This window comes from Lagopus leucura, unplaced genomic scaffold (assembly GCF_019238085.1).
Source record: "Lagopus leucura isolate 7727_CA_CO unplaced genomic scaffold, USGS_WTPT01 Super-Scaffold_100017, whole genome shotgun sequence".
In the NCBI taxonomy this organism is placed as follows: domain Eukaryota; kingdom Metazoa; phylum Chordata; class Aves; order Galliformes; family Phasianidae; genus Lagopus; species Lagopus leucura.
In genome coordinates this window covers 7,655,144-7,681,146 of record NW_024962271.1, presented here as the reverse complement: position 1 = coordinate 7,681,146, position 26,003 = coordinate 7,655,144, and the positions used below count along the sequence as shown (strand labels likewise).

The 26,003-nt window shown below is 37.3% G+C and overlaps 2 protein-coding genes across 4 annotated transcripts; one reads left to right on the top strand and one right to left on the bottom strand.

Moving 5' to 3' along the window:
- Positions 1-2,160: 2,160 nt before the first annotated feature.
- Positions 2,161-22,277, bottom strand: CEP89 (centrosomal protein 89). 2 transcript variants are annotated; one of them, XM_042877230.1, is made up of 19 exons: positions 22,197-22,277; positions 21,218-21,324; positions 19,852-20,007; positions 19,084-19,291; positions 17,790-17,892; positions 17,037-17,065; positions 16,531-16,585; positions 15,292-15,510; positions 14,813-14,955; positions 14,400-14,450; positions 13,264-13,347; positions 12,282-12,385; positions 11,754-11,869; positions 10,507-10,687; positions 9,678-9,845; positions 8,892-9,033; positions 8,000-8,089; positions 5,258-5,427; positions 2,161-4,157 (listed from the first exon to the last, which is right to left on the bottom strand). In XM_042877230.1, the coding sequence occupies exons 1-19, from the start codon at positions 22,233-22,235 to the stop codon at positions 3,926-3,928; spliced, it is 2,397 nt and encodes a 798-aa protein (XP_042733164.1). In that variant the 5' UTR covers positions 22,236-22,277; the 3' UTR covers positions 2,161-3,925. The 2 variants fall into 2 exon arrangements, with proteins under 2 accessions (XP_042733164.1, XP_042733165.1); XM_042877231.1 differs by lacking the exon at positions 21,218-21,324 and having other exon boundaries at positions 19,084-19,190; positions 22,197-22,266.
- A 178-nt stretch (positions 22,278-22,455) lies between these two features.
- FAAP24 (FA core complex associated protein 24) lies at positions 22,456-24,887 on the top strand. 2 transcript variants are annotated; one of them, XM_042877036.1, is made up of 4 exons: positions 22,456-22,730; positions 23,250-23,299; positions 23,610-23,762; positions 24,343-24,887. In XM_042877036.1, the coding sequence occupies exons 1-4, from the start codon at positions 22,619-22,621 to the stop codon at positions 24,583-24,585; spliced, it is 558 nt and encodes a 185-aa protein (XP_042732970.1). In that variant the 5' UTR covers positions 22,456-22,618; the 3' UTR covers positions 24,586-24,887. The 2 variants fall into 2 exon arrangements, with proteins under 2 accessions (XP_042732970.1, XP_042732969.1); XM_042877035.1 differs by having other exon boundaries at positions 22,457-22,730; positions 23,160-23,299.
- The last annotated feature ends 1,116 nt before the right edge of the window (positions 24,888-26,003 follow it).

Genomic DNA, 26,003 nt, shown 5'->3' with positions numbered 1-26,003 from the left:
TGCTTCTTCCTTTGTTTTTTGAATGCTAGTTAAAGACCTGAAACTTCGTATTTCCCTAAAGCTCCTTCCAAAGAGGAATGGAAGTAACTTTTGTCAGATGTAAGCAAGCTTCTTTGTGATTTAACACAATTGCTTCTTTGTTCGTAGAAGCAGAGGTAGAAACAATTAAACTGGTCACTCTAAACTACTGGATAATAGTTCAGATAATAGAATAATAGATAATAGAATATAGATACAGATAATAGAAGTTCAAAAAAATTACAGTGGGGAGGAACTATCTTTTTCACTCAGAGGAGAAAAGGTGAGATAAGCAGATTCTGGTAGCTAATTGGGAGGGTCCTGTAATCATGTCTAATACAGTGAGAGGTAATATCTTTAAATTTGTAATGTGTAGAGAATTACAGGTTGGTAAACTGTTCAGGTTTTATTCTTTTGCATAATTTACTTTCATTAAAGTGTTCTTTATTTGTTTAACCACTTACTCTGCTGAAGTAAGGTGAACGTGGACCTCCTATTCTATTGATACAGCTTAACATTGAAGATGAAAAGAACAGACCCGTGCTTATTTTGAAAGTGGTACCCTTCTTTTCACCTTCAGTGTTCAGACCACAAATATTCTTCTTAATATAATGTTGATACTACTTTAAATAGAAGAACAACAGGCAGTTACTTTTTATTGATCCTTGTTCAAGTCTTATTCTATCTTGTCCAGTTTGCTTCTGACTTGCATAGTATCTCTTTCTCTCTTTCTTATCTTTCTGTTGACTACTACAACAGAAAAAGAAGAGTCACAGTCACTTCAAGCATGAGGTAGCAGTTATCAGGATTCCAAGTCTGACACAGCTTTAACTGAACATTCTGGCAGTACCTCTTCCCAGTGCCCAGGGGTTGCAAAGACCTGATTTCCGTACAGTTTCAAGTAAATTAATTAGGTAAGGAAAACAATGTTAAAGAATGTGTGTGTGCTTTGGAAGAGTGGACTCCATATGATCACTTACAAGTTAATAAGGCCAGGTACCCATTCCTGGCAGTGATGGACTGTGTGAGTAACTTTTCTAACTGCCACAACTGATGCTATGGTGGTGCCACAGCAATGACAATCGCAGTACTGCTTCAGAAGTGAGAGATGGAGACAACTAGACTACTAGCTTTTGGCCAAGAGAAATATTCCTTTTGCAAGATAAACTTCTTTGTCATATCTTTCAAATGCTAACACTGGTTTCTGCTACACAGTGTTTTTTAATTGCGTGTTTAATACGGTTGTAAAATGAAAGCAGTAAGGAAGCTAGTCACATCTGACAGTTGAAATAGAGTGTAATATGATGTTGTACAGTCATCATGTGAAGTTCCTGGTTGCCATTTCTCAGAACTGCTGATCCTGCATTCTTCTACTATTATTCCACACCACTGTGAGATACATTTCTCTCTTAGCTCATCTGCCTGCCAGTGCTTTATTTATAATTGGTTGGTTTTATGCTCCTTTCCTAAATTAAGTTTCAGAAACACTGTATTTTATCACTCACTTGACTAGAATGTCATGTCAGTTATGTTGCAGTGTATGCTTCTCAGCAGTAGTGCCTAACTCCATGGTTATTGTGGTGTAAAAATGTTCTTAAAGTCCATTGTTATGGGAATTAATGAAAAATGAAGAGGAATGTTTTCTAACAGCTTCAGAAGGATGGATCTTGTGTTTCTATGATAGCATGTATTTGTAAAGAAACAAAAGCTTTCAATTCTCCACATGGTAACCTAAATCTTACCTAACCTATCTTTCTGATTTCAAATGGAACCAAAGTATTCTGTTACTTTTAGTGACCAGGGTTGAATCAAGGCTTCTGCTGGCTAAATGCCTGTATTCTGTGACAGTGTATGAAAAAAAGTATGTTCCACATACTGAAAGCATGGGAAATAAAAAGACCTTGTACTGGAATAGTAAAGTTCAGTCTGTCCTACTTATTATTCAATGTCTGTGCTTTTTATGTTGCATTTTTTTCTTGTTCTAGATGGGTTCATGTACCTAATCCAAGTTGCAATAAAATGTAACTTAGCAACTGTGTTTATAGATACATTAACCTAAAGACAGACTGAAGGACCTGTATTTTCCAGAGGTAGGGAAAAAAAGCAGTTTTATTGAACATACAAGTATATGCATATATGCAAGTATATTAAGAAAAACTGTACATAGTCTTGGTAACTAAAAGAATGAAGTTTATTTTGGGCAACTTCAATCACCATTCTTAAGTATTACCAAAACTTTTGCCAGATCAGCTGGTTATAAACCTGCCTAGGTGCTACCTCAGCTGATAGCAGATAACGCCCTAGTGACACTACTGTATTGCATGATAAGTGGATTAAGCAGTGATGAGAGGGACTGTATTTGGAAAGCTTTGAAAATCCAATGTGCACAAACTTTTATCACTAATTAACCTTTCACTTTTATGACACCAATTTTCAAATACCATGTAACTACATTTCATTTGATTTGTAATTAGAAGTTGTAAAAGTGCTTCAAGTTTCTTAACAGTATTTGGTGTCCATATTCAGAGTTCATCCACCTTGGGTGATGTTTACAAGCACTTGACCTTGGTGTTGTGTGTGCACGGGGAGCGTGTTTTACAAATTAAAAATCTTTTAAAAACTTTTTTTTTTTTTTTTTTTTTAAATAGTGGTAAATTCTCAGTACAGATTCCTCATGTTTTTACTTTACTATGAAAGAAAATGTCTCAAGAAAGCAGGAAATTTTCTGGTCCCTTACAGTAACAGTATGTATTCCTAGTATTTAACTTTTTCTATGTTTGTTACCTTTATCAAAGTCAGTGTAATGATTAAACATTTCTAGCTTTATACAGCCTCTACAGTTACAGATTTCAGTGCAGTTACAATTTTCTGGTTCCATTTGGGTTTTTATTATGGATAGGAAGCAACAAACAAAAAGCTGATCCTAAAAAATATGTATGAATTCCTAAATTGAAGTAATATATAATGAGACTTAATACTGAAATACTTCTGTATTGATGTGCAGTACTGTGAAAAAGCAATTCTTAGGAAAATGAAGATGAATACACATCATTCTAATTTAAGGACTGGCACTGCTACAGAAAATGCTGTGGAAGAAGTTAATGTGACTTCCTGTGAAGCAGCTGAATCCGAAGTGGGATTCAGACCGCTCAGTCAGGAGGAGGACTGCATCTTCTGTCAGCATTTCATCAACCTTGGTACAGCTGGGAGGAAATGTGCTGATGGCTAGATTCCTGCAGTTCTGCTTTGTGGACAGCTGTGCGTTCACACACCATAAACCTGTTTGTGTCCTTACCTGCTCTGCAGTTAAATATTTCTGTCCTTGAAAGAACAAGATCTTTGGCAGGCAATCCAATATAAGAACATCCTTGCAAATCAGGATCTTAAGATCAGAGAACAGGCATCAAAATTGTTTGGTTTTTTTCTTCAGTTTTGGTTTTATTTCATCTATAGTTTATTTGGTGATATTGAAGGAATTGCCTTCAAAAGGCCTTTTAATAAAGATGTATGATAAGGGACGTTATTTACCACACAGAGGCTTTCTTTTTTGCTGTTCAGTTAATCTAAAGCCAGGAACGTGCTTTGCCTGTGTTACAACTCCAAGCCTATCAGCGGCTTTGTTTTTTTCTCTTTAACTGGATAGTTGTTTTGTTTTAATTTGGAATTGCACCACAGTTTGCCTGAGTAAGGAACAGCTTTTTCTTCAAAAAATAAAAGTATAGATTTATATTCATAATTACTATAGCTAGAAAATACACTGTTGTCATATTAATGACTGAAAAATAAATTAATTTTGAAGATGGTAACTGTTCTATTGTTCAGTGTTGTCAAATTCAGGCACAGAGTTCTTTCTGTAATAGTCCTATCTTTGGTGATAAAAATCCATAAGCTATCTTTATTCTTATTGCTAGGATTGTTGTTGATTTTCATTTTTAGTAGGTGATTGTTTCACATCACAATAGCTAAAATCATGTCCATAAAGAAGATCCTTCTGAGAGATTTCATCCAAGTATGACTCATTACCTGTAACAGTATTCCACATATTGTTATTTCCCAAAGATTTATGTAAGAGTTCTCTCATTCTCCTGTTTTCTTTGGATGTGGATTCCCAAATGACTTCAAGTTCACCTTCTACTTTTCTAGGAAGAAAAATGAATATAAATCTTAAAACCACTTCTCAGCCGTATGCAATAATGGTATGCACATAAGCAAATTATACAGTGCATAAATTTAGATGTTTGAAATGTTCTGATTTGAAATTAAGTCTTATTTTGCTTTTTAAAATCCTAGTAGCTAACATCAGAGAGGACTGAGGTTAATTCAACACATAGAACAACATGCCTTTGAATCAGGCTGTTGTGACTGCAGTCCTGCTTCCTCAGCGGGTATGTTTCTGTAATGCATGCACCCCCTATTCTGCCAGATATGATTTCTGTATCTTGTCTACCAGCTAAACAAGTCTGATCAAGCAACAGGTCAGTTCAGGTTCTGTGCTCAGCTAATACCTCTCTTTGTGGAGGCCAAACAGAAATGGTATCAACTTCTGGGTTTGTGTGGTGGTGGTGTATGGAAACAGATACGTTTAGAGAGGGAGTGGTGTGTCTGAACTTTTCTTAGAAGATTAACTTCTGAACAAATCCAACAGATGCGGAATCTGAAAGTGCTTGCTGATTTCACTTTGGAATAAGCTGTCAAAGCATGTCATTGTCAAAGAAACATATTGTGGATGCTCCTGACTTTGCACACAGTGTACTACAGTCGTAAGTTAAGACTTCAGCGGGTTGTAATACACAGCTTTTGACAGTTAAGTTGTTTTTTCAGGTAAGCATCTAAGAAGCAATAGTTACAACACAACTGCAGTTGCACAATGGTAGGTTTTTGTTTCTGCATTTTTTGTTTTAAGAAAAAAGTGAAGTATTTTATAGTGAAGCTTGCCTGCTGTTGATAGTTATTTTTCTTTTCATTCTGCACGTGGCAAATCTGTCACTTGTTAACAAAACAGTGAGGTACATTCAAAAAGAAACCTGACGTGTGTACTCATTAGATTGATTTTTATGCCAGCGTGAAAGCTGTTGTGGAGGGGGGATGGGTAAATGTTCAGCCTTTAGTAGAAGATGCTGTTAAATAATTAACACATCTTGATGATCTGTAGACCCCTAACTCATCAGAAACAAGACTCAGATTGCTATTTTTCATATCTATTTCAGATCTATTAGGACTGTTTCTGCCTCTGACTGACTTCTTTTGCTGCAGCACTTCATCAAGGGTTTCCTGTTTGTCTTGCAGCAGACGCTGGAGGTGCTTCATTTCTTGCTGGTATTGAGCAGTCTTCCCAGCAAAATCTTTCTCCTGCTCAGTCAATTTGAGACTGATATCTCCAAGCTTCCCAGCTGCTCTCTTTTTATACAGCTGTAGAGTTAATAGGAAAAATGTTATGTTAGGAGAAATAAGTGCAATTTACTACCACCAAAAGGAAGTTGTGAGAGATTCATTCGCAGTTTAATATTTTCAGCAGTGATGCTTTTCTTTAAATCCATCAGGTATGTTGCATTACATTTTTTGTTGTTTTTTTTTTTTTTTAACCTATTTGTTATGGCATTACGTTTGCACTTTGTTATGCATATAAAACCATTGTGTTCTCTGAATACAATACAGAATGGAAAAGCTTTTTCTCTCCGAGAGTGGTCAGGCACTGGAATGGCTGCCCAGGGAAGTGGTGGAGTTGCTGTCCGTGGCAGTGTTCAAGAGATGTTTGGATGAGGAACTACAAGCTATGGTCTAGTGGCTTGTGGTAGCAGTGGTAGGGGGAGGGCAGTTAGACTAGGTGATCTTGTAGGTCCTTTCCAACCTTGTGATTCTATGATTCTGAGTGAAAAGAATCAGATGCAAAAAAAACATGTTTGTGCAGAGCTATACTTCACAGAACTCAAAATTGTAGAATGGTTTGGGTTGGAAGGAACCTTAAAGATCATTTAGTTACACCCTCCCCCCCGCCACTAGATCAGGCCACTGAAAGCTAGGTGGTTCTTACCACTTGTCCAGCAATTATGTTTATCAGCGCGTTCTATGAAAAAGTGTGTGTTTTGTTCTCCAATTGTAACACCAGGAGGCAGGACAGAGTGCCTTAGTGATTTAAAATAATATTGCTGTTTCATGTAATAGTTTGTTCAGTTTGTTGAGGGCACGAATCATTTTATGCACATTAGCAGTAATAACCAAATATATGGGTCTAATCTCAAAATAAAGACAAATACTTTTTCCATGAAGTGATTTTGCTTTTTGAAATAACTTTTCCAATTGGTTGCATACCTGGTTCAGTTCCTCAGTGAGGAACTGAAAAATACGGCATGCCATATATTGTTACATATTTCTATGGTACTTTTCACATGATAAAAAGAAATATTTTCCAATATCAGCTTTTTTTTCTTGTGGTTGCAACACAGTGCTTTAAAGTGGTAGTATATCTACAGAATGTAAAGTTTGACATTCTCTAAGTCCAGATTTTTGGGGTAGAAACACCTCCTTCAGTAAAACTGCAAAATATTTTGTGAAGCCTTGAAAATATTCCTATTTATGTCATCTTAACATGAACTTTTATCATAGGCTTTAGTCACTAAGTTTTCATCTGAATCAGAGCAAAAAAGTCTAAGTATACCTTATGTGGAGAAGAATATTTAACTTGAGATTCCCGAAGGGAAATCTACAAAATACAGGATGATATGACTGCACATTAAATAGAAGGTGAGGTTAAAGGTAAATCTGTTCTTTCAGATTTATTTTGCTTGACGTGCTTCAAAGCTGTGTCTGATAGGTAACACATAGGCTGCATTTGTCAGCTTTACTTGCCTGTTTATTATTTGCCAATTGCATTTGTGCCATATGTGCAAAAGGCAAGAATGCACTACTTTTTGGTGTAACGATTAAAATACAATGCTAGGTGTGAAGGATACACTGTTCTAGAATTGCTTATAGCTAAATTGATTTGAAATGTATAAGCTGCCTCAGCAGAACTTCAGCAGGATGGCTAAAGAGGCCCAAGCTGGACCCATGCTCATTTTGAGGGAGCCAGACCAAGTTGGTGTGATGCTGGGAATGCTGGTATGTGAAACTGCAGGCACTCACAGAACCTTCAGAGCAAGCTCCTGAATTATCCAGAACTGTCTCATTAATTTTCTCTCAAATAAAGCAGGCAGTAGTGTATGGAGATAACAATTTGCAGGAAGAGGGGGATAACACAGCTGGAAGCAGTGGTATTTTCTCTAGGGTTTAAAGAGTAGGCTGCCTGAGGTCACAGCATCACAGGTATATAGCAAGCAGTGAAGATGAGCACTGATGCTGGATGTAGCAGCTGGTACTGAAGGGGACATAACCTACACTCCTATAAAGAAGTTCTGAGAAGGTACATTCTTGGCAGTCTAATTCTGTTATGCTTTGCATACTGAGTCGTGTGGGAGCCATTTATTCATTTATTCATTAGTACAGATCTTTTGTTACTTCTCTTCCTGGAGCAACAAACAGTTTTAGACCACCATCTCAGTAACTGTGAATAGAATAAATACTTGGAGTTTATTTAAAACAACTGTTGAATAAAACCATTTTTATCAATTACGTACGTTTTAAAAAAAAAAAAAAAACAGGTGTCACTGCAGGGTAGTTCATGGTGCATATGATTATTTAGAAAAAAAAAATGCAAAACCTGTACACTTGAGCTGCATGTTTCTGATTACAAGGGGAAAAGGAGATAGCATAAATGTTCTGCTCCATAGTCAGACTTGTTAATGGTGTTCATTCAGTGACCTAGCTGACGCATGCAGTATTCAAGTACAATATAAGAACTTAGTTGTGATGAATGATGACTGTGATTTCATTTTTTAAAAACTCAAAATCAGCATCTTTCATAACAACACTGACACAGAGTTGCTACTGACTTGACTTATCATAAAAATAGTTGTACAGAATGTTCAGGTTAGAAATTGTTTACCTTCACTTTTTCTTCCAACCTTCCTAAGCGTAGACTGCCTTCTACTATTTTGTTTAGAACTCCATGGTTCTCATTTTCCAAGCACTTGGCCTGCAAACATATTGTGTAGATACAATGAAATATAATCATTACTTAAGGCAAACAAAATATATAAGTTGAGGAAGACAAAGCTGTTCTGAGTGTTAAGAACTAAGAATCAGTACACAAAAGAAGCTTAACAACAAGAGGGTGACCAACTTCTTACACAGTCTAATAGTAACAGGACAAGGAGGAATAGCTTTAAACTTAAAGATTTAGGTTAAATGTTAGGCAGGTGTTTTTTCACTCAGTGTGGGCCATCCCTGAGATACTGTAAATAAAACAATGCATCTGTAATAAAATGCCAGCTAATAGACAAAGCCAAGCAAATAGACTAAATAGAAGTTGTTCCAGAACTCTCCACAAGTTTGTCAAAATAACTGTTCACTAAAAAGAAGCATTGATGTGTATTTGCATCCAAAGTAGAAGGTCCATATGTATCACTAATAACCACAGCTTACCATCCGAATCAGAAATGCTTACAAAGTACTTATGGTTTCATGCTATTCTTCAGTATATGCCATTTCGGCATTTGAAGCCAGTATGTTAAATGAGATTAAATAACGGGCACTATTACAGACCCTAATGCTGCTGTGAATTAAGGCTTAATTACGCTACCGCAAGAAGCTAGGCTTCTAGTTCTAGCCACCCTTCTGTAAAATTTTGTTTCTATCCTATTTCCTATATCCATTTATGTAGCTAAATCAATCAACTGAAATTATCTATTTTCAGTAACTGAAATTAATATTAAGAATTGTGCTAGTAAGATGGTAACTGCAACATCAATCAAGTCAAATTAATGAAAGGTAATTACCAAAAAAACAAGATGATCGCGTTCCTGCGCTATCTTTTCCACCAAACCGATAAGGTTTGTCAGATAGTGATGGGCTGCAACTTCTTTTTCAATCGCTTCCTCCAACTGCTGTTTCAAAAGACCTATTTTCTTCTTTAATCGCCTATAAAATTAACAGGAGAATCTAAAGATTGGGAATTAAAAATGGCATTAAGAGAACTTGCATGTTAAGTGCAGGTCAACTTGCACAAGACTCAAAACCAATCAGATGCGCTACTAAAGATGTGCTGTCTTGAAATGTTTTGAGTGCTGAAAGTATCACTGCCCATAACTTTGTTTTTATAATATGCCTGGGAATAGCAACTGTAACAATTATTCACAAGAACAATTTCTACAAGCTCATAAAAAAACAATAATATTATTGCTACTTTTTAAAAGCCTGTTCTCCCTCTGAGCCACTCAGGTATATGTGAAAGTCTACAGTTACTGGAATATCCTGCTTTTCAGGATATGCACATGTGATTAATCACTATAGCTAACTACCATCACTGAAGATTCATTCTTGATTTGCATGTAAAGACAAATGCATGTGCAAATGTAAAAAGTTCAGAAAAGTTATTTAACAACCAAGCCAAATAAGTGTGGTGAAGATGTTTCGGTTTTTTTTGAAGATACAGTTGTTCTATAATCAGAAAAAAGACACTGGGATGTGAGACGACATTTTTACAGGTACTACTGCTGTGGTATTTTTAGAAATGTAAGTAGTGAGAAAATGAGAACGTAATACAAAATGAAAAAAAGAAAAACCTGTTTGTTTTCTGTGTCATTTCCATTTCAGCTTCCAGGGTTGTCTTGTCAGCCAGGAAGTTATTTTTCTGTAAAAGTAGTTTCTTGTTTTGAGCTTGCAGTGATGCAATCTTTCCCATGAGATCTTCCACCTCAGAGCGCTTTTTCTCCTGCTCCTGCTGTAAATGGCTGCAAAAACAACCACGTAGAACAGGATTCTTGTGTACACCTACTTCAGTATAAAGTCAAATTATGGTAAGAGTATCGCGCTGAAGGTATGAAAAAGGTACATTAGTAATATTTGGTGTTCAGTGGTGCTAAAGAATGGTTTTACAATCTGATGACGTACCAGTTTGTGAATGAAGCATAACACAACCAAAAATTAATAAAAATGAAAATTCATCCTGGCTGCATTTGAAATAATTCTATAACTTATAAAACATACAGTCCAAAATGCATTTCCTGCATATTTTTTTCGAAGAAACTGTTAGGCAGAACTTCTAGAGAAGGGATCATACCAAGAAACAATGAAATTACTATCCTCAGCTGAAAGAAAACAAATTTACAGAATGTCTTTAGAAAAGCTTTACTTCCCAAAATACGTGTGGCAGACATTTTGTTTTATCACTTTCATACCTTCAGGGTTGAGATTCACTTTTATAATTTTAATCGTCTATAAAAATCAAGACAGTATTTTGAAAATACTGACACTTCTTCACGTGTAGAGATAACTACCAAAATACAGAAAATTACCAGCACATTTCTACCTACAGAACAATGCATGCATATGAGGATGTGCTCACGTGAATGTTCTGTAGAACTGTTTCTTTTGCACCAAATGCAAACTCACCTTTTTAAGTCATTCACCAAAGCAAAGTGCTCCTCTGCTGCTATTCTGCTATCCAGTTTGGCTTTGAGCTCTTCACAAGTAGTATGTAGAGCTTTCAACTGCTTCTGGTAGTCTCTGATCTGTTCTTCTTGACTCTGTCTCGTCTCTTCTAAAATTATTATCTGTTTGGTCAATTTTGAAGCTTTTGGAAGGAAAAAAGCACAACTGGGTACAGCAGAATTAATTCAATCACTTAGAACTCAAACCAATAATACATTCATTCATTGTTCTTTATAGCATTATCTAACAGTGGATTTTTTTTTATGTTTTAACAGTTTGGTTTGTTTCTGTCCTAATTTGTCTAGATGTGCCAAATTTTTCCACAGTGAGGTAGGTAACTATAAATAGGAGGAAAGTCAAACTTTGAAAGCAGAAAGGGAACTATTTCTGGAACTACGTGTCAGATAAACAGAGAATTTCAGAATTGAAAATTGGCTATATAGATTCATTTCATGAAATGATTTTCATCAACTTTATACTAACAACTGAATTACATGTTCTTCAGGACATCTTAACCTGTGAATTAAGATTCACAGAATTCGTACCTTCAGTCTTGCTTTTATTAATCATTACTAACAAATGTTGCTCTCAGTACTAGGATTTTAAACTGTAACATGCCAAACTTTTTTTCTCAATACTCATTTGGAATTCTATTATCAAAAATTATCAAGAGGAATTGGTTGATATAGAGCATAATTATTCAACTAAATACAAGCCTCTGATAAAACAATAAGTAACCAAGCTGATTACAAAACAATTAGTAACCAAACTGATTACTACTTGACATGTACATATAAATCTAAGCCATGTCAAACTATGAAAGTAAAATCACATGCTGCTACCTGTGATATAATCAACTATTATATCAGTAATAAAGATTGGTTTAGGAAGTAGAAAAATGAACCGATAAAGCCCACAGATTCTAAATTGAACATGAAAGCCTGTGAAGTTTTAAGTGCTCTTGAAATACACTTTACTGATTTCATTATTTTTTTTTTTTTCAGTTCTGGTCACTCTTCCAGAAGAAGGAAGTCAAAACAGACTGTCCTGTATAGTAATCAGTAAGCGATAGTGGCATTCCTTTTTCCTGTCAGCTGACAGCCAGAGTCTGTCTTCGTAGTAGTGTTCTACAAGCATCTTATCAAGCTGAGGGAAAAAAAAAGAAATCACAAACTGCAGTTGCTGTGACTAGAAGCTCAAGCACATACCTTCTTGAACATGTTGTCTGTGACTATCTTTTGCTTTAGCTTGTTGAATTTCAAGTTGCTCCATCAACAACCTATTTTCTTCCAAGACCAGTCTGGCCTGAGTTTGTAGCTGGTGCCTGCAATAACAAGCAGTTTATAAAATGACTGAAGTTTATGTCCAAAGGAGAAAACAACCGACTTCCAACAGTGTAAACTTAAAACTGTATTTGAATGCCCTTCAAAAACAAATGAAAAGCCTTCATCAAAAGCAATCTCAAGATGTAAGGTAAGCTCACCAAAGACACAAAATATCTTTGAAAATGTAAATTATTTGAAGAAATTTTTTTACAAACTAAATAAAAAATTCACTGTAGAAGAAAGGAAAGATAGGTATGTGTAAATTATAGTCAGAGTGGTTTAGGCTGGAAGAGACCTCTGTATGTCATCTGATCTAGTCCCCTGCCAGTCTTAAAATCTGTAATCTTGTGCATTTGCATGGATCAAGCAAAACAATTAGTTATTTTTCATGTATTTCTCATAATAACTTGCCATTCTGTAGTGGTAATTAAGTTATTCGTATTTAATTGCTCATGCAGGTCTTCATTTTCCTTCACCAGCTCTTCGACTTGTACTTTAAAATTCTTCATATCCTCCTGGAAGATAAAGGATTTCAAATTAAAATATTTAGAGGTAAATATTTTGGTTTGATTTTTACATCAACAGAAGATGTACGTCTGAGTGCCTCCATAATTCCCACGTTAACAATGTTATCTGATTAGTCACTCATCTTGAACTCATGTACATATCTGAATTGAGATTTTTTTTTGTCTGTTGTAATTTGAATTAAGCAAATTAAAATTGAAACATAGATTCAAGAACATGAATTCTGGAATCTACCAGATAACAGTATACGTTTCAGTATGAAATATGGCTCATTCTCTGGCTTCAGTTTTTGAAGGAAATAAATTATGCTGAATAACAGTTCTGCTCTGAAGCTCATGTAGTTCCTTGGATTTGGTTATATATGGTTTAAATGAGAAAAGATGAGTGCCTTGGTAATCTTTCTTTGCCTATTGATCACTGTTTGAAAAAAGATTCTCAAGAAACAATTCTTTTAATTTAAAGGCTTGGTGATAAAATACATTTATAAAGAGCAAAAACAGGCAGTACCTGATCCTTAAATAACTTGAAATAAAAATACTACTTCCACTAAATCCAAAGCCCAGCTAATTCAGGGCACTGGCATCCCCATTATGAATGGCAGCAATAAATTCTTCTACTGGCTGACTTTTTATGGTTTACTGAGAAACTGCAATTCCCATACATTGCAATATTGTGCCTCATTCTGTATCTGAACAACCTGACAAAAAAAGAACAAACCAAGCATTTTAAGACAAAAATTACTATGTCTGCTAAAGAGAAGGTCACTTTTAATTTTTGGCAGAAAACAGCTTTGACAAATCCCTGAAAAACATAAGTAGATCTTTCTGCTTTATTTTAGAAGTATTTTTTTCTTTGAATGATGACTTGCCTCATGTGCAAAATTTAAATCTTCCTTTTCTTTTATTCTGTCTTCATATGCCAACAGAAGAGGAGACAAATACTTCATATCCAGCTTAAGAAAAAAAAGTTTAAAAAAAAAATCTCATAAATCAGATAGAAACTATAATCTCATCAGTAGATTTAATTTCTCATCCTAGTAGTTTTTCATTGCTAGTTTTAAATACTATTAAGGGCTTTCAGGTGCCACTAATTGTGTGTATAATTGAAGGTGGAATAAATAGTTCAAGAGCTCCTCAAATTACAGAAAAGTAATTTAAATAAACTTGCACAAAGTCAAAATACTATTTCTTTCAAAGGGACCTGAAAGTGCTTTGTTCTTAGTGCGCTGCAGTTCAATCTAGAAACCAAGTTTTTTTTTCTCATAGGAATGCATAATAAAAAAAATATCTGTCCATAAAGAATAATTAGTCAGCTACTTATAACCTAGTCATTTCAACTTGGAAAATCCATCTTCACATGCTGCATATCACAGAAAGAATTGGTGAAGTTGGGAGGGACCTCTGGAGGTCACCTTGAGCAACTTCCTTGCTCGGGCAGCCACACAGAGCACTGCCCAACACCAGTTCTTTGTCATTCTGACTAAGGAGGTATGGTTTAACTTCATCAATGAAATAAAGCATTTCATGGATTATTTGCCTACCACTTTCTACCAGTGGACCTGTGATAATTTCTATCATTAGAATCTCTAAAATACGGTATTTCTAGTATTACGTAAAATCATCTCTGGAGAAGAATAACAATTCAGATTAATAATTAAGCAATAGACCTTGAAGCAAAGCATACGACAGACAGTACTCAGTGAAGATGGCATTTACGGTTCTCACAGTAGCTGTTCTTGCATTGCTTTCATGAGTGCAAATTTGGTAACTGTATGCAGCTTGTAGCTTATCATTAGTTCACCCAGAGATGCACATATTCATTGCAAATTTTTTGCATTGCATCTGTTTTCATGAAGCAAATGTTCATCAAATTCTACCATTATGCAACAGTTCAACAGCATCACTAAGTAATATCCTGAGAGTTTGAGTATTTTGATTCTAGTAAAGAAATTCTACTGCTTTACTTGAAAAGGAATGAGCAGATAAGCAAAAATATACTACTTACCAGCCACGGGGGTGGTGGTCCTTTAGTGGGTAAACTATTTAGTTTTAGATGCTAAAAAAGATATTTAAAAAGAAACAAATTATTTCTTGCTTTTTAAAGCACCAACATCAGTCACTGCAAAAGCGTACGACTCATAACTATTACCCCCAAACAAGCTTATGTTTCTAATGGTGTGTGTTGCACATGTAATGCACACACAGTCAGCAGAAGTGAAATTTCAGCATCTTACTAATGTGAGCTAACTTTTTAAAGTTAGATTTAAAGGTAAGAGCTTAGTCTCAATTTTGAAAGGAAGCCTACACCATGTGCAGACTGAAGTTATTTTATCTGGATTTACCCCCAAAAACTCAAAGGTGAATTAAAGCACAACTGGACATTTCCATACAGACTGCTGTTACAACTAATATTCTTACCTCTTCTCGGGTCAGTGGCCTGAATTTAGTTTGATAGCGACTTAACTCTACATTCAAACGATGGACTGTCAATTTCAAAGCATCATTTTCATCTACAAGTTCTTGTGCTTGTTGTCTCAGAGAAAGTAATTCTGTAGTGTCTCCTATTAAAAGAAATACGCTATCCATTTCAATCAAACTTCAAGAAATGTTAACATTGATTTGTTAATTTTAAGGAAAAAAGTCTCAATAAGCCAGAACTACAAGAGAGCATCTCTCAAAAGTGTTAGGGAGTAAACCTGTGAAAAACTACTAACACAAAGAATATGGAATAATATTCTCACGAGCCTCTAGTTATTCCTTGACAAAATTAATACAAAAAATACTGTACAAAAAATCCTTCCGCAGAGCTACTTGCTCAAATTAGTAACACAAAAACCTGCTGCCCCAATAATGGGTTAAAAGGAATCAAGCAAGATCACTAGTAGTATGTCTCCCACCTTCATCATGTGTCATCTTTGCAGCTTCTTTCAGTTTTCTGTTTTCTTCTTCTAATCTCTTCACTTTTAATTGCTGTTCTTCCATTTGCTGTTTTATTCCCTCGAGTTGTTGACCCACAGCCTGATATGCCTTGTTCAAAGACCAGTTTTCTTGTTGTAGTTCTCTGAGCTTTTCTCTAGTCTTACTTTCCCGTGCTTGCCTTGCACGAATAGAGACATCTGTAGATGCCAAAGTTCAATATATCTGAATTATATTAAGACTTCAGTACAGCAAATTTCAGCAAATTATAATCCACTTTTTCTATTATTGGCATGAGTGGTACTACATAAGATATATAAATCAACTAATGGCTTCCAGAGGATTAAGGTAAGAAAGAATGTAGAAGGTGTGTGTGTATGAAGAGCTATACAGAGCAGGGGCTCCGTTTTCTCTGAGGCACTGGGGAAAAAAGAACAAAAACAACTTTCTGTAAGGCACAAGGAAAATGCATGTGGATTTTCCTCTCTCTAACACGGGTAATCAGAGTGGTGAGACAGAAATAGGCACTGCAGGAAGCAATGTCCATGTCTGCATAGGTTAGTTGATCTTCCTGTGCCCCCTTTTATTTTAATCAAGTATGTAATTAAAGCTTTGCTCTTCTTCCCACTGAACAAGTTTCAGTGTTCTGTTATGCACAGAAGCTACTTCACAGCCCTCAAAAAGTAAAACTTTAGATTCTCTGCAGGAATACAGATACATCGTTGCATTAGCAATAAGGGATCTACTTCGTTTTTTTTCTTTCCTGCCATATGGACTGAACAGCTTACCTATTAAAATAAAAGCTGCAATTTCACCATTAATGACAGAGTTCAAGAGACAGCACAATCTAACAGCAGCAGCTGCAGACAGCCCATGCACCTCATGTCAACCAGTTCAGTTGCAGTGAGACGCTTAGTAATGGTGACAGTCTTTAACACAGATGAAACTTAGGGGACTAAAGAAGTCCATTATAACTTTCATTTCATGACATTACTTATCACTTAGATTGGAAAATAAAAACAAATTAAATACCCAACATAAAAAACCTACAGCTAATGTTTTAATACATATCACAACACAGCATTTTTTTTATCTGTGCAGGAGAAATGTATTTTTTCATGAATTAGGCTTACTGAGTATAAGCTGGAAAATGTATTTCTATAAACATGCATTCTTTAAAGTGAATATCTGCAGTAACGTCACAGAAAAATCAGAAGTACCTGGGGATGGTGGAGGCTTCTCCCGGATAGGACTTTCAGCTAATGATTTTTCTTCCTACCATGGAAATAACAAAAAAGAGACAGTTTGCTCTGAGTTATTGTATCTGAAACACACTGAACAGTATCAGTGCTAGAGAACTTAAGAAACAGAACTTTTGAAACAATTCTTTGGTATCAATAAAGTTGAAGGTTGAACTCACTGCTGCACTTGTCATTTATGTCTCGCCATCTTGTTACTTACTGCTGTTACTGCTCACTCCTGAACACCTGAAATAGTATTTTCTTTTGTTGTCAAAGATGGACAGTTCTCAAAACAATTCCATAATGGCTTTAAAAATAAACCAGGTTTCTTGTCCTAAAAGTCTGAATTTTGCTCCCTCTTTTTAGTTCATATGAGAGACTCAAGGATAGTCATAAAAGATAGTTGTAAAGTGGCAGCTCTTTATAACACCAGAGCACAATATTTTCCATAATGCGTCACAAATAAACCTTCTTATAAGTCTTACCTTTGAATTCAAGCCAAGCCGTTCGTTCTCTGTTAAAGAAAAGCAGATCTGTGGGTTAATTAAGAATGAAATATTGGTAAGCCTGTAAATTCTAAGCGTGCATATGGATACTTAAGTACACATTATGTACTGCAAATAAGCACAAGAAAGTCCTTCTAAAATCCCCTTAGTGGTTTACTAGAATACTGATGCGATACCTTACTTTACCACTCACACTGTATAAATACAATCATGGAAGAAACAAAAGTATGTTTTCAGAAAAGTGTTCTTACAGCTGATTTTCAGACATGTCATTTTCTTAGTCCAAGAAAAATGACTGACTAAAGATATTTTCTTTTTACCTACTTAACCCTTCTAACATTGGTAGTTGCTAGAACGTCTGGGTTTTTTTCTTCTATTAAAGCTTTGAGTACCATAACATTCCAGTAGCATTCAGAGAATAAAATGGGTTGATTCTGGCACACATATCAGAGATGTGGTAGACCAGACAGAGCTTATTGCTTAATTTAGATGTTTTGTTTTTAAAGCTGACTGTTAATAGATGTTGAAGAGTTTCATTATAGAGTGGATATGGAAATCTTCCCTCTATGCAAATTCTTATTTTTCTGTAACTACTAGAAGTGGCTACTTCGTAACATTTCTTTTTTTTTTTTAAGGGAATATATCATTATCGTATTAAATTTAGGTTATTCAAAAATTTTCTCCCATGATATTAAATGGTAAGGCATTTTGCCTTACAGTAACCTTATTTACCTTCAGAATGCATGTTGGACTCATCCACCAACACCTGAAACTGACTTTCATGAGATGTTTCCTTCTTCTTAGCATTATTAGTAGGAGATGGTTGAAACTCTTCCTGTATATAAATAAGACAAGCCTGTCTAAATCATAACACTGTTAAAATAGCCCATGACAGAGCATCTTGATATGTGTATGAAACCTTCACTATAATAATGTCTTAGTCACATTTAGAATTATACCCCAGAATTTTAAGATAATAAATGAAACAACATAATGTTTGGCTTCAGGACTACACATAAAATATAGCCTTAACACAACCAGCAGGAGGTGGACAACTTGGATCGTATGATCTGTCCATTTTGTCAGCCTTTTTTGCTTCAGATCCCCTGCCCAGTGCAGTCTTACCTGCCCTGAAACTAGTCTTTGTGGATCCCCATCCCTGGATGCATTCAAGGCCAGGCTGTATGGGGCCCTGGGCAGCCGGAGCTGGTGGGGGGAGCCCTGACACAGCAAGGACTTGGAACTGGGTGGGCTTTAGGGCTCCTTCCAATCCAGGCCATTCTATATCTAAACTTACTCTTTAAAAAAGCTCTGCCATTTATGATGTTACAGTACTCAAACAATTAATGAGTAATTTTTAGCAGTCTTAGCTGTCTTCCCTTGTTGATTGCGTAGCAACATCCCAGTATGCAACACACCCCTTCTTCCCTCTCCTCTCTTCTCCCTAATTACTGTCTCTTCAGTGTGTTTTCCAATTCCTTTCACAAACATAGCATTGTATTCCTTCTGTACTACTCAGTTACTTCTGTTTTTGTAGCACTTTGGACAAAGATGCAAACTGAAGCTGCTTCCGTGCTTTAAACACACAAAGATCCACTGGTCTTTAAGACACAAGGTTATGTCTTCTGTTTGATTCTGAATGTTCTCTCTGAATGGGTCCTGCTCCTTAGCAGGATCTGAATCAATTACTGAGCTTTCACTACGCCTGAAAGTACTTAAGTATCACGCTCTCAGTAAAATATTGGACGCTTTACCAGATTAAAACATATACTTCCTCTAAATCTGTAGTAAGAGCAATAATATCAGTGATTTCCTATTAAGAAAAATGTGCTAATAACTATATAAGGAATATGTGAGGATCAACAAACAAACTTAGCATGTTTAAGAGTAAATTGATTGTGAGAAGATGTAAATAAAAATGGAATAAATAAGTAAATAGTAAGAGAATGACAAGCTATAGTAATATTTAATATTCACACTAATATATTACAATACAGTAAAGGAATTAACTGATTAAAAATACTACCTTTTTGTTTTTACAGGGAACTGCATAAATCGCACTGGTGCTAAAGCTTTCTCCATGTTTCTCATTACTCTCAGAGCTGGACTCTGCCTCTGCCTCTCTGCCAGCATCTGAAAGATAGGTTTCCATGTCCTCATCCTCACAGTAACTGCCTGTTATTTCCAGTGACTGCACAGGAGATCTGTCACTGCCATCAAGTTTCCAGTTAGGCCTGTAAGTAGAAAACAGTTCAAAGCCTGCTTCAATGTTGCTAAATGCCAGTAAAGTAGCGTCATCTGTCGGAGAATGTACTCCAGTCCAACAGCAGAAACAAATATGTAAGCTTTAACTGCAAACAAGGAGCCTAAGTTATGCACATGCTTTAAAACAGGCAACACCAAAACTGTTTTCTTCTCTAGTTTAAAGAAAATACCACACTAGAGATCAAAGGCTGCTAATTCTACAGCAAAAATAGTCTGAAATAAAAATTTAGCACTAAGGAATTACCTTATATAATCCAGATGATTCTTCGGTGATTAACTGTATAACTGATAAGCATTTGGCAGAAATAATATGTTTTTATGTGCAGTAGCTGTACAATCCAGACCTCCCTCTCTGGGGATGGTATACATCACTGTATGAGAAGTAGAATAACAGCTGTGGACTTTGGATTTAATTTATGAAGTAAACTGGTTTAAGGATTTGAATTAGTTCTCAGTAACTCTTGGTTAAAATTATTTCACTGGAAGATTTCATTTCTAATTTAAGAGAGCAAAACAAAGCATACGCTACCCCATTCTGAGCTCTGTGACTGTAGCATATGGTTCAAAGCCCTCCTGTTCTGCGCGGGCAGAATCACCTTCAGAAAGTGATCGCTGCCGAGGCTGAGGAATAGCAACCGTGCGCCCTGTCAGTGTTGTTGCAAGGATAGCTGCTGCTAAAGCAGATCTGGAAGAAAACAGAAGAAAAGAAACAATACAGTACTAATGTCATCTCTGTGCTGCACACCTTATATCCTCTTCCAATGTAAAATGTCTTCACTATTTAAGAAAAGCCAGAAGTTCAAAGTTAAAAAACATCACTGACATTGCGAAGGGACCAGATTTAAACCAGTTAACTCCAAGGTAACGCACAAAACCAGGTGTGCTCTAACAATGCTCTCTAATGAGTGCAATCTAAGAGTACAGTTTAAATACCTAATAAGTTTTTCAAATGCATGAAAAAGAAATAATATACTGAATTACATTTCCAAAATTCACACCAAAAATGTACAGTACTTAGCATTCACTTCAGTCCTAATAACAGTACCTGGAGGCAGGTTGAGAAACTGTTCCATATTTTGCTATTTTGTCTCCTACTTCCCAGGAGAAAACTACACAGAATTGTTGATGTCATTACTGATGGCTGTGAAGCTGTGCATAAATGCTGAAGTGTTACAAACTAGTGCAAGTGTAAGTAGATGGAAGTGCTTGCTAGAGGGATGCTGCAGAGCAGAGTGGAGTAAGATAAAGATGAAAAAGAAATGGGAATGAAGATCAAATGATAAGGGTTGCAACAGGAATGACAGCAGCTGGAGATCAAAAAGAAGAAATGAACTGCAATTGACCAGGAATAATATGGACAGAAGCAAGAATACAGAAAACAACCAGAAGTGAATTAAATGCAGAGAAATCAAAGAAGAAAAACTGTAAGGTACTATAAATGAAACTAAATTCCTATTTTCCCTTTGTACTACTTGCCTGCCTTGCTAATTTGGATTAGCAGGGGTCTTGCATACACGTTTTTAAGTCCCTGTTTTGTTGTTGTTGATAATTGCAATAGAATGGCAGGTTAGTAATGTTTAACTTAGCTTTTCTAAGGAGTAGAAAGTTCTTCATTCATGGTACTAACACAGCTACAGTCCTGCACTGTAGCATCCAATTTAGAAATGGCCCTAGCTTTGAAAAGTCCATTTGTCTTTGATTGACTCAGATTTATAAGTTAGATAGAAAGGTAATTGTCTTAATTGCTTATCGTACTTGAGAACAGCTCTGCCTAAAAACATTCATTTGTGAGAAGGCTTACGTAAACACTACAACAACAGCTCTGCTCATCATGCATTCCTAGTGTGCTATTGCAATTGATGAAACAAAAAAAAAAGAAACAACTCAAAACCTACCTGAGCCTTTCTGGAGAAGGGTTTGGGCTACGAGGGGGAGGGGTGCGGGGAACTGCAGGTTTAGGAGCTATGGTGGCAGCAGGGACCAGGCCATGAGCTATGTGTTTCTAAACAATTTAAAATAAAATTAGTTGGCAATGAATTTAAGGATAACAATGAATAAAGTACAGAACTGAACATGCACAAAAACTAACTTCACAAAATAATACAGAAGGCAAGAACGTTCACATGCAATTAATGTGAACAGAAAACTTGAAATGGTTTTAAATGTAACTTCAGAGCATGTATGAATAGTATGAATGAAGGTTAGAAATGTACTTTACAACAACTGTATACCAGTGACTGCACCTTCTCCACTCATTACATCACTATTTGCAAAATCAGAATTGCAATATACTCATTTAAAGTCTTATTTTCGCACATAGACAAGAAAGGCACCAGATGTTAATTTACTTCAAATTATTTGAACCTTACTTCGCAGTAACAATTATTATTCCCTGTCTTGTACAAGAGGTTTGAAACCTGTGGTCGCTGCAGTAGGAGATGAAGAAAGCGCTATCACTAAACTAGTCCCATAAGACTTGTCCTTCAAGAGTCATAAAGGCTCAGCATAAAGGCTCAGACTGAATAGGGAAGGAAAAAAAATGCTGATGAGGTTTGAACAGCAGATTTTTTAAATGGAGAATTTTTCTGTATCTTCTCCAACGGGATAATTAACAGGAAAACGGGGAACGACTGCTGCGTTCCAGGGAGCTGTGCAGAGCCCCGCACCGGCAGCACCCTGCGCACCGCCTGCTGCCTCGCGCCCGGCGCGCTGCGCGCCGCCCCAAGCTGCCGGAGCCCGAGCGCGTTCGGACAGCACCCTCAGACACGCGGCTGGGGTTTGGGGCGGGGCCGTGGTTAGAACTCCATAGTTTCTAGGGGACAATCTGCAATAACTGCTACGCGGAGCTCGGCGCCTGCCCGAGGCGGTACTCACGAAGGGCCTTTCGCGACCTCTCCTGAAGACGAACGCCATCGCGGCTGACAACGCGCTCCACCGCCTTCCGCTTTTCCTGCGGACGCTTCTCCCAGCACGCCCGACCCGCCAGCAACAGCGCGGCGGATTTGCTGGGAATTTGCGCTCCGCCAATCGGCGTGCGCCTTACTGCGGCCATAGCAACCTACCAGAGGCAAGCCCCGCCCCCATTCGCCTCCTCATTCGCTCTCGGCGTTGGAGCTTCGTTTCCTTTCGCGCCTGGCGCCTTCAATCAGGCGCGCGCTGCGAGGCGGGCGGTTTGCAGCTGCTGCTGAGGGAAGCGGGGCTTCTGCTCTGTCGGCTGGCCTGTGGAGTTATAAATTCCCTTCCGCGTTTTTCAGAGAGCGTAATTGCTGCTGAAGTAAAAAGGTGAGGGAGGTCCGATGACGGCCAAAGGAAACCTCCCTGCCGCGGCGGCATCCGTGGTTGTTCCTTACGGACACGTGGTTGGGAACGAGAAGTGGAGGGGATCCGAGATGGCCCGCAGGCTGCAAGGTGAGAGAGAACAGCGGCCCTCTGTTCCTCGCTGGTGCCGAACTTCCTGGAGTGCGCTTCATTCGGTCGTAGCCATATCTGAGCAAGACGAACAGCTGTTCGTGGCTGTGATGAACTCTGCCGTGTTTGCGTTGCTGCCGCTGAGCAGCTGGCTGCAGCTCCACCGAGGTACGGCAGGGTGCAGGGTTCTGCAAGGCCGAAGTGTGTCGAGAGGCCGCCTGGAATCTGTAGTTTCAAAGAGCTGTTAATCGGTATTGTCAAAGGTATCGGGAAGGTTTTACTTGAAGCAGGTTTTACTTGAAGAGAAGAACGACTGCTAAGTGAGTTTGGTAGCCGAGCCAACAGAATTATTGGCGTATCGGGAGAGCTGCGTGGCTAAGTGCTTGTGTGTGTCTTTAAATTGCTGTATTTTTTATTCTTAACCTTAAGGGAAAACTAAACTCGTCTTTGAAGATGGCTTGGGACTCGTGGATTTCCATCTTTCCAACAGAATCTGTGTTTTATATATTTCTGAAGCAGATTTGGTTGCAGGGGATGAATTCAAGCGGAGATTGGTGCGGTTTAGGAATGTAAGTACCACAGGAGAAGAGGAAGAGTTTCCAATTGCAGCTTGCATATTCCGTGCTTCTGAAAACATTCACATCGTGACTTTTTCTTATTTCTGGTGGAGCTAAAATTCTGTGGTATTTCCACCGAAATACCGAAAACCGAAAGATTACACATCGGTGTAATAATGCTTTATTTAGCTTCAATGCTGCTTGTGCAGCTTTCATTTTTCCTCTGACTTGCTTCTAAGTCACATTTGACAGGTTGGTTCTGTGCTGCGTCACATCAGCTTGTTAATGAGGTCTTTTTCCCACCCCACCCCCTTCAATATAGGCCAGCAGCATTGGTGGAATTGTGATTGTCGAGAAGACTCCAATAAGTGAGCAGTACTTCTCAGCAGTGCAAAAGCTCGTTGTGCTGCAACTTGGAATGGCGTTGGTTCCTGTGGCAAATCAAGAAGAAGCGTCTCAACTTATTACTCAACTTGTAAGTTCTAATGTTAGTGGAGAGTCACTTCATATATAATACAGGCAGAAAATTACCTATTTTCCACTCAATCATGACTTGTTTTGTGGAAAAAACATATGTGATTTCAAGGGAGCCCAGCATTTGGTCCTAAAATGCTAATAGGTAGTGCAGTTCAGTAGGAGGAGGAAGCAAAGGAAAAAAAATGGAAGAAGTTGATACTGTATTTTTTGTATGTGATCTAGCACTGAGATGCCACTGGATAGCACCAGGAAATCCATTCTTGTCACAGAATCACAGAATCACCCGGGTTGGAAGGGACCCCAAGGATCATGTAGTTCCAACCCCCCTGCCTAGCAGTCTGTCAAAACCAACTTGTGATTATTTTTTTTCTTACTTTGTGTCAGGCTGAAGAAATTTCTTAGGTTGTTTCTCTTTTTTACTTTATTCTTTCTTGATTGCATCAATTGCTTGAATTCATTATTTAAGTTAAGAAACCGTTGAGTTTCCTGGGTGAGGCTTTGTGGGTTTGCACTGAAGCAAAAATACAGAGCTCCAGTAGAGGGCATTCGGTGTTGCTTATGGTTTTGTTTTGCTTCAGGTCCGTGAACAAAGTAAGGATCACACCAGTAACCCCTTTCTGCGTAAACAATGCTCACAGCTGGCTGAGGCATCAGTGTTTCGGACAGTGCAACAAATCCCAGGAGTTGGGAAAACGAAAGCTCTGCTTCTACTGCAACAGTTTGGAAGCATCCATCAGATTTGTAATGCATCTGTCAAAGAACTTGAGCTTGTAGTTGGACCAACAGTGGCACAACAAATCCACGCATTTTTGGGTTCCTGACTTGCATATTATGCTGTTCTTGAAAAACTGCTTCTGTTTCTTGTGAATTCTAAAGTTTTGTTCTTAACGATAACTTACTATGGTAATTTCTATAATCTCAGCAACAACTAGAGGGTGCTGAGTAATCACCTGGCTTGCTCTCCTCTTTATAGCTGTTCTGGTCGTTTGGATATAAACTTGTACCATCCTCCTTAGAACTGTGCTCTATTGTGTAGAAGTTTCAGATGAAGGTAATGCTGTCATACTGCCTTGGGATTTATGTAACTGTTACATTAAGTAACTGGTAAAGAGATCAATTCACACTGCTGGTGTTAGTATGTTTGTTTGTTTGTTTGTTTTTTAGGACCTTTTAAATCAAACATTTCTTGCACTGTACACTGCTGAGAAACACAGCTGAGTACAGTGATTACTGCATGTCACAACCAGCAAGGTAATGCAGCACTTGGTATCGGCTCCACAGTTTGCTTTAGCTGTTTATTTCCACCTGTCTGTGTATGACAGGGCTTCTCAAACATCACGCTGGTTTAGTGCTGCCTAAATACATCTTTGACTACACTAACTCATTTCCCTAGTTCTTTTTTCACTCCAAAGGACGTTACCAAATTTATTCCTTTGTATCAAATAAACTAAGATTTTAGACATTAATATGCTTTTCTATATAGGTTGGGATAATTAATTATGGCATTAAATATAGCAACTACCATATGTGGGAAGCTTTGACTGTATCTTGTGCTTCCAGTACTAATCAGGAGTTATTTATGAAGTGGACTGGTGTTCCTGACATATTGCATTATATTTTAAGTGGTATCTCATCTAGTAATTTTTATTGTTGCTATGCACCCATTAAGGAGGTGTTGTAAGTTCCAATCCTATCACTTGGGTTTTGGATTACAGCAGGAAGGCAGTTGAGCAGTTTTCAGTTCCTGTTCATTAAGAGAACCTCTGTAACCAACTTAATCATCCATGCGATGATGGATTTGTTACTTACACTGATTCCTTTCTTGGGTTGAAAATACAGTTACAAGATGGCTTTACATTATTTTATGTACTGATAGTAAACATCAGAATTTCCACAACTAGAAAACAAGATACTATTTTCTCACTAGGGAATACTTGAGCTTCATTATAAATGTTTTAGCTTTTTTCTGTCACTGGTTACTGATGTTGCTATGGAGACTGGATTTCACACCCAAAACGTGTGTGGAGTGCAAGGCAAACACCAAAGTACATTCTGCACTTCTTCCAGTGACCACCTGGCTTAGTACACCAAATAAATTCCAACTGAAGTAGTAAAAACTAATACTAATAAAGTTAAAGGCTGAAGCATTAATCTGGGGCAAACTTTGATTTTATAGGATTTTAAAATAGCCTTGTATATTCCATATCATTAGAAGCATATGATGAAAGTGCTGAAGTCT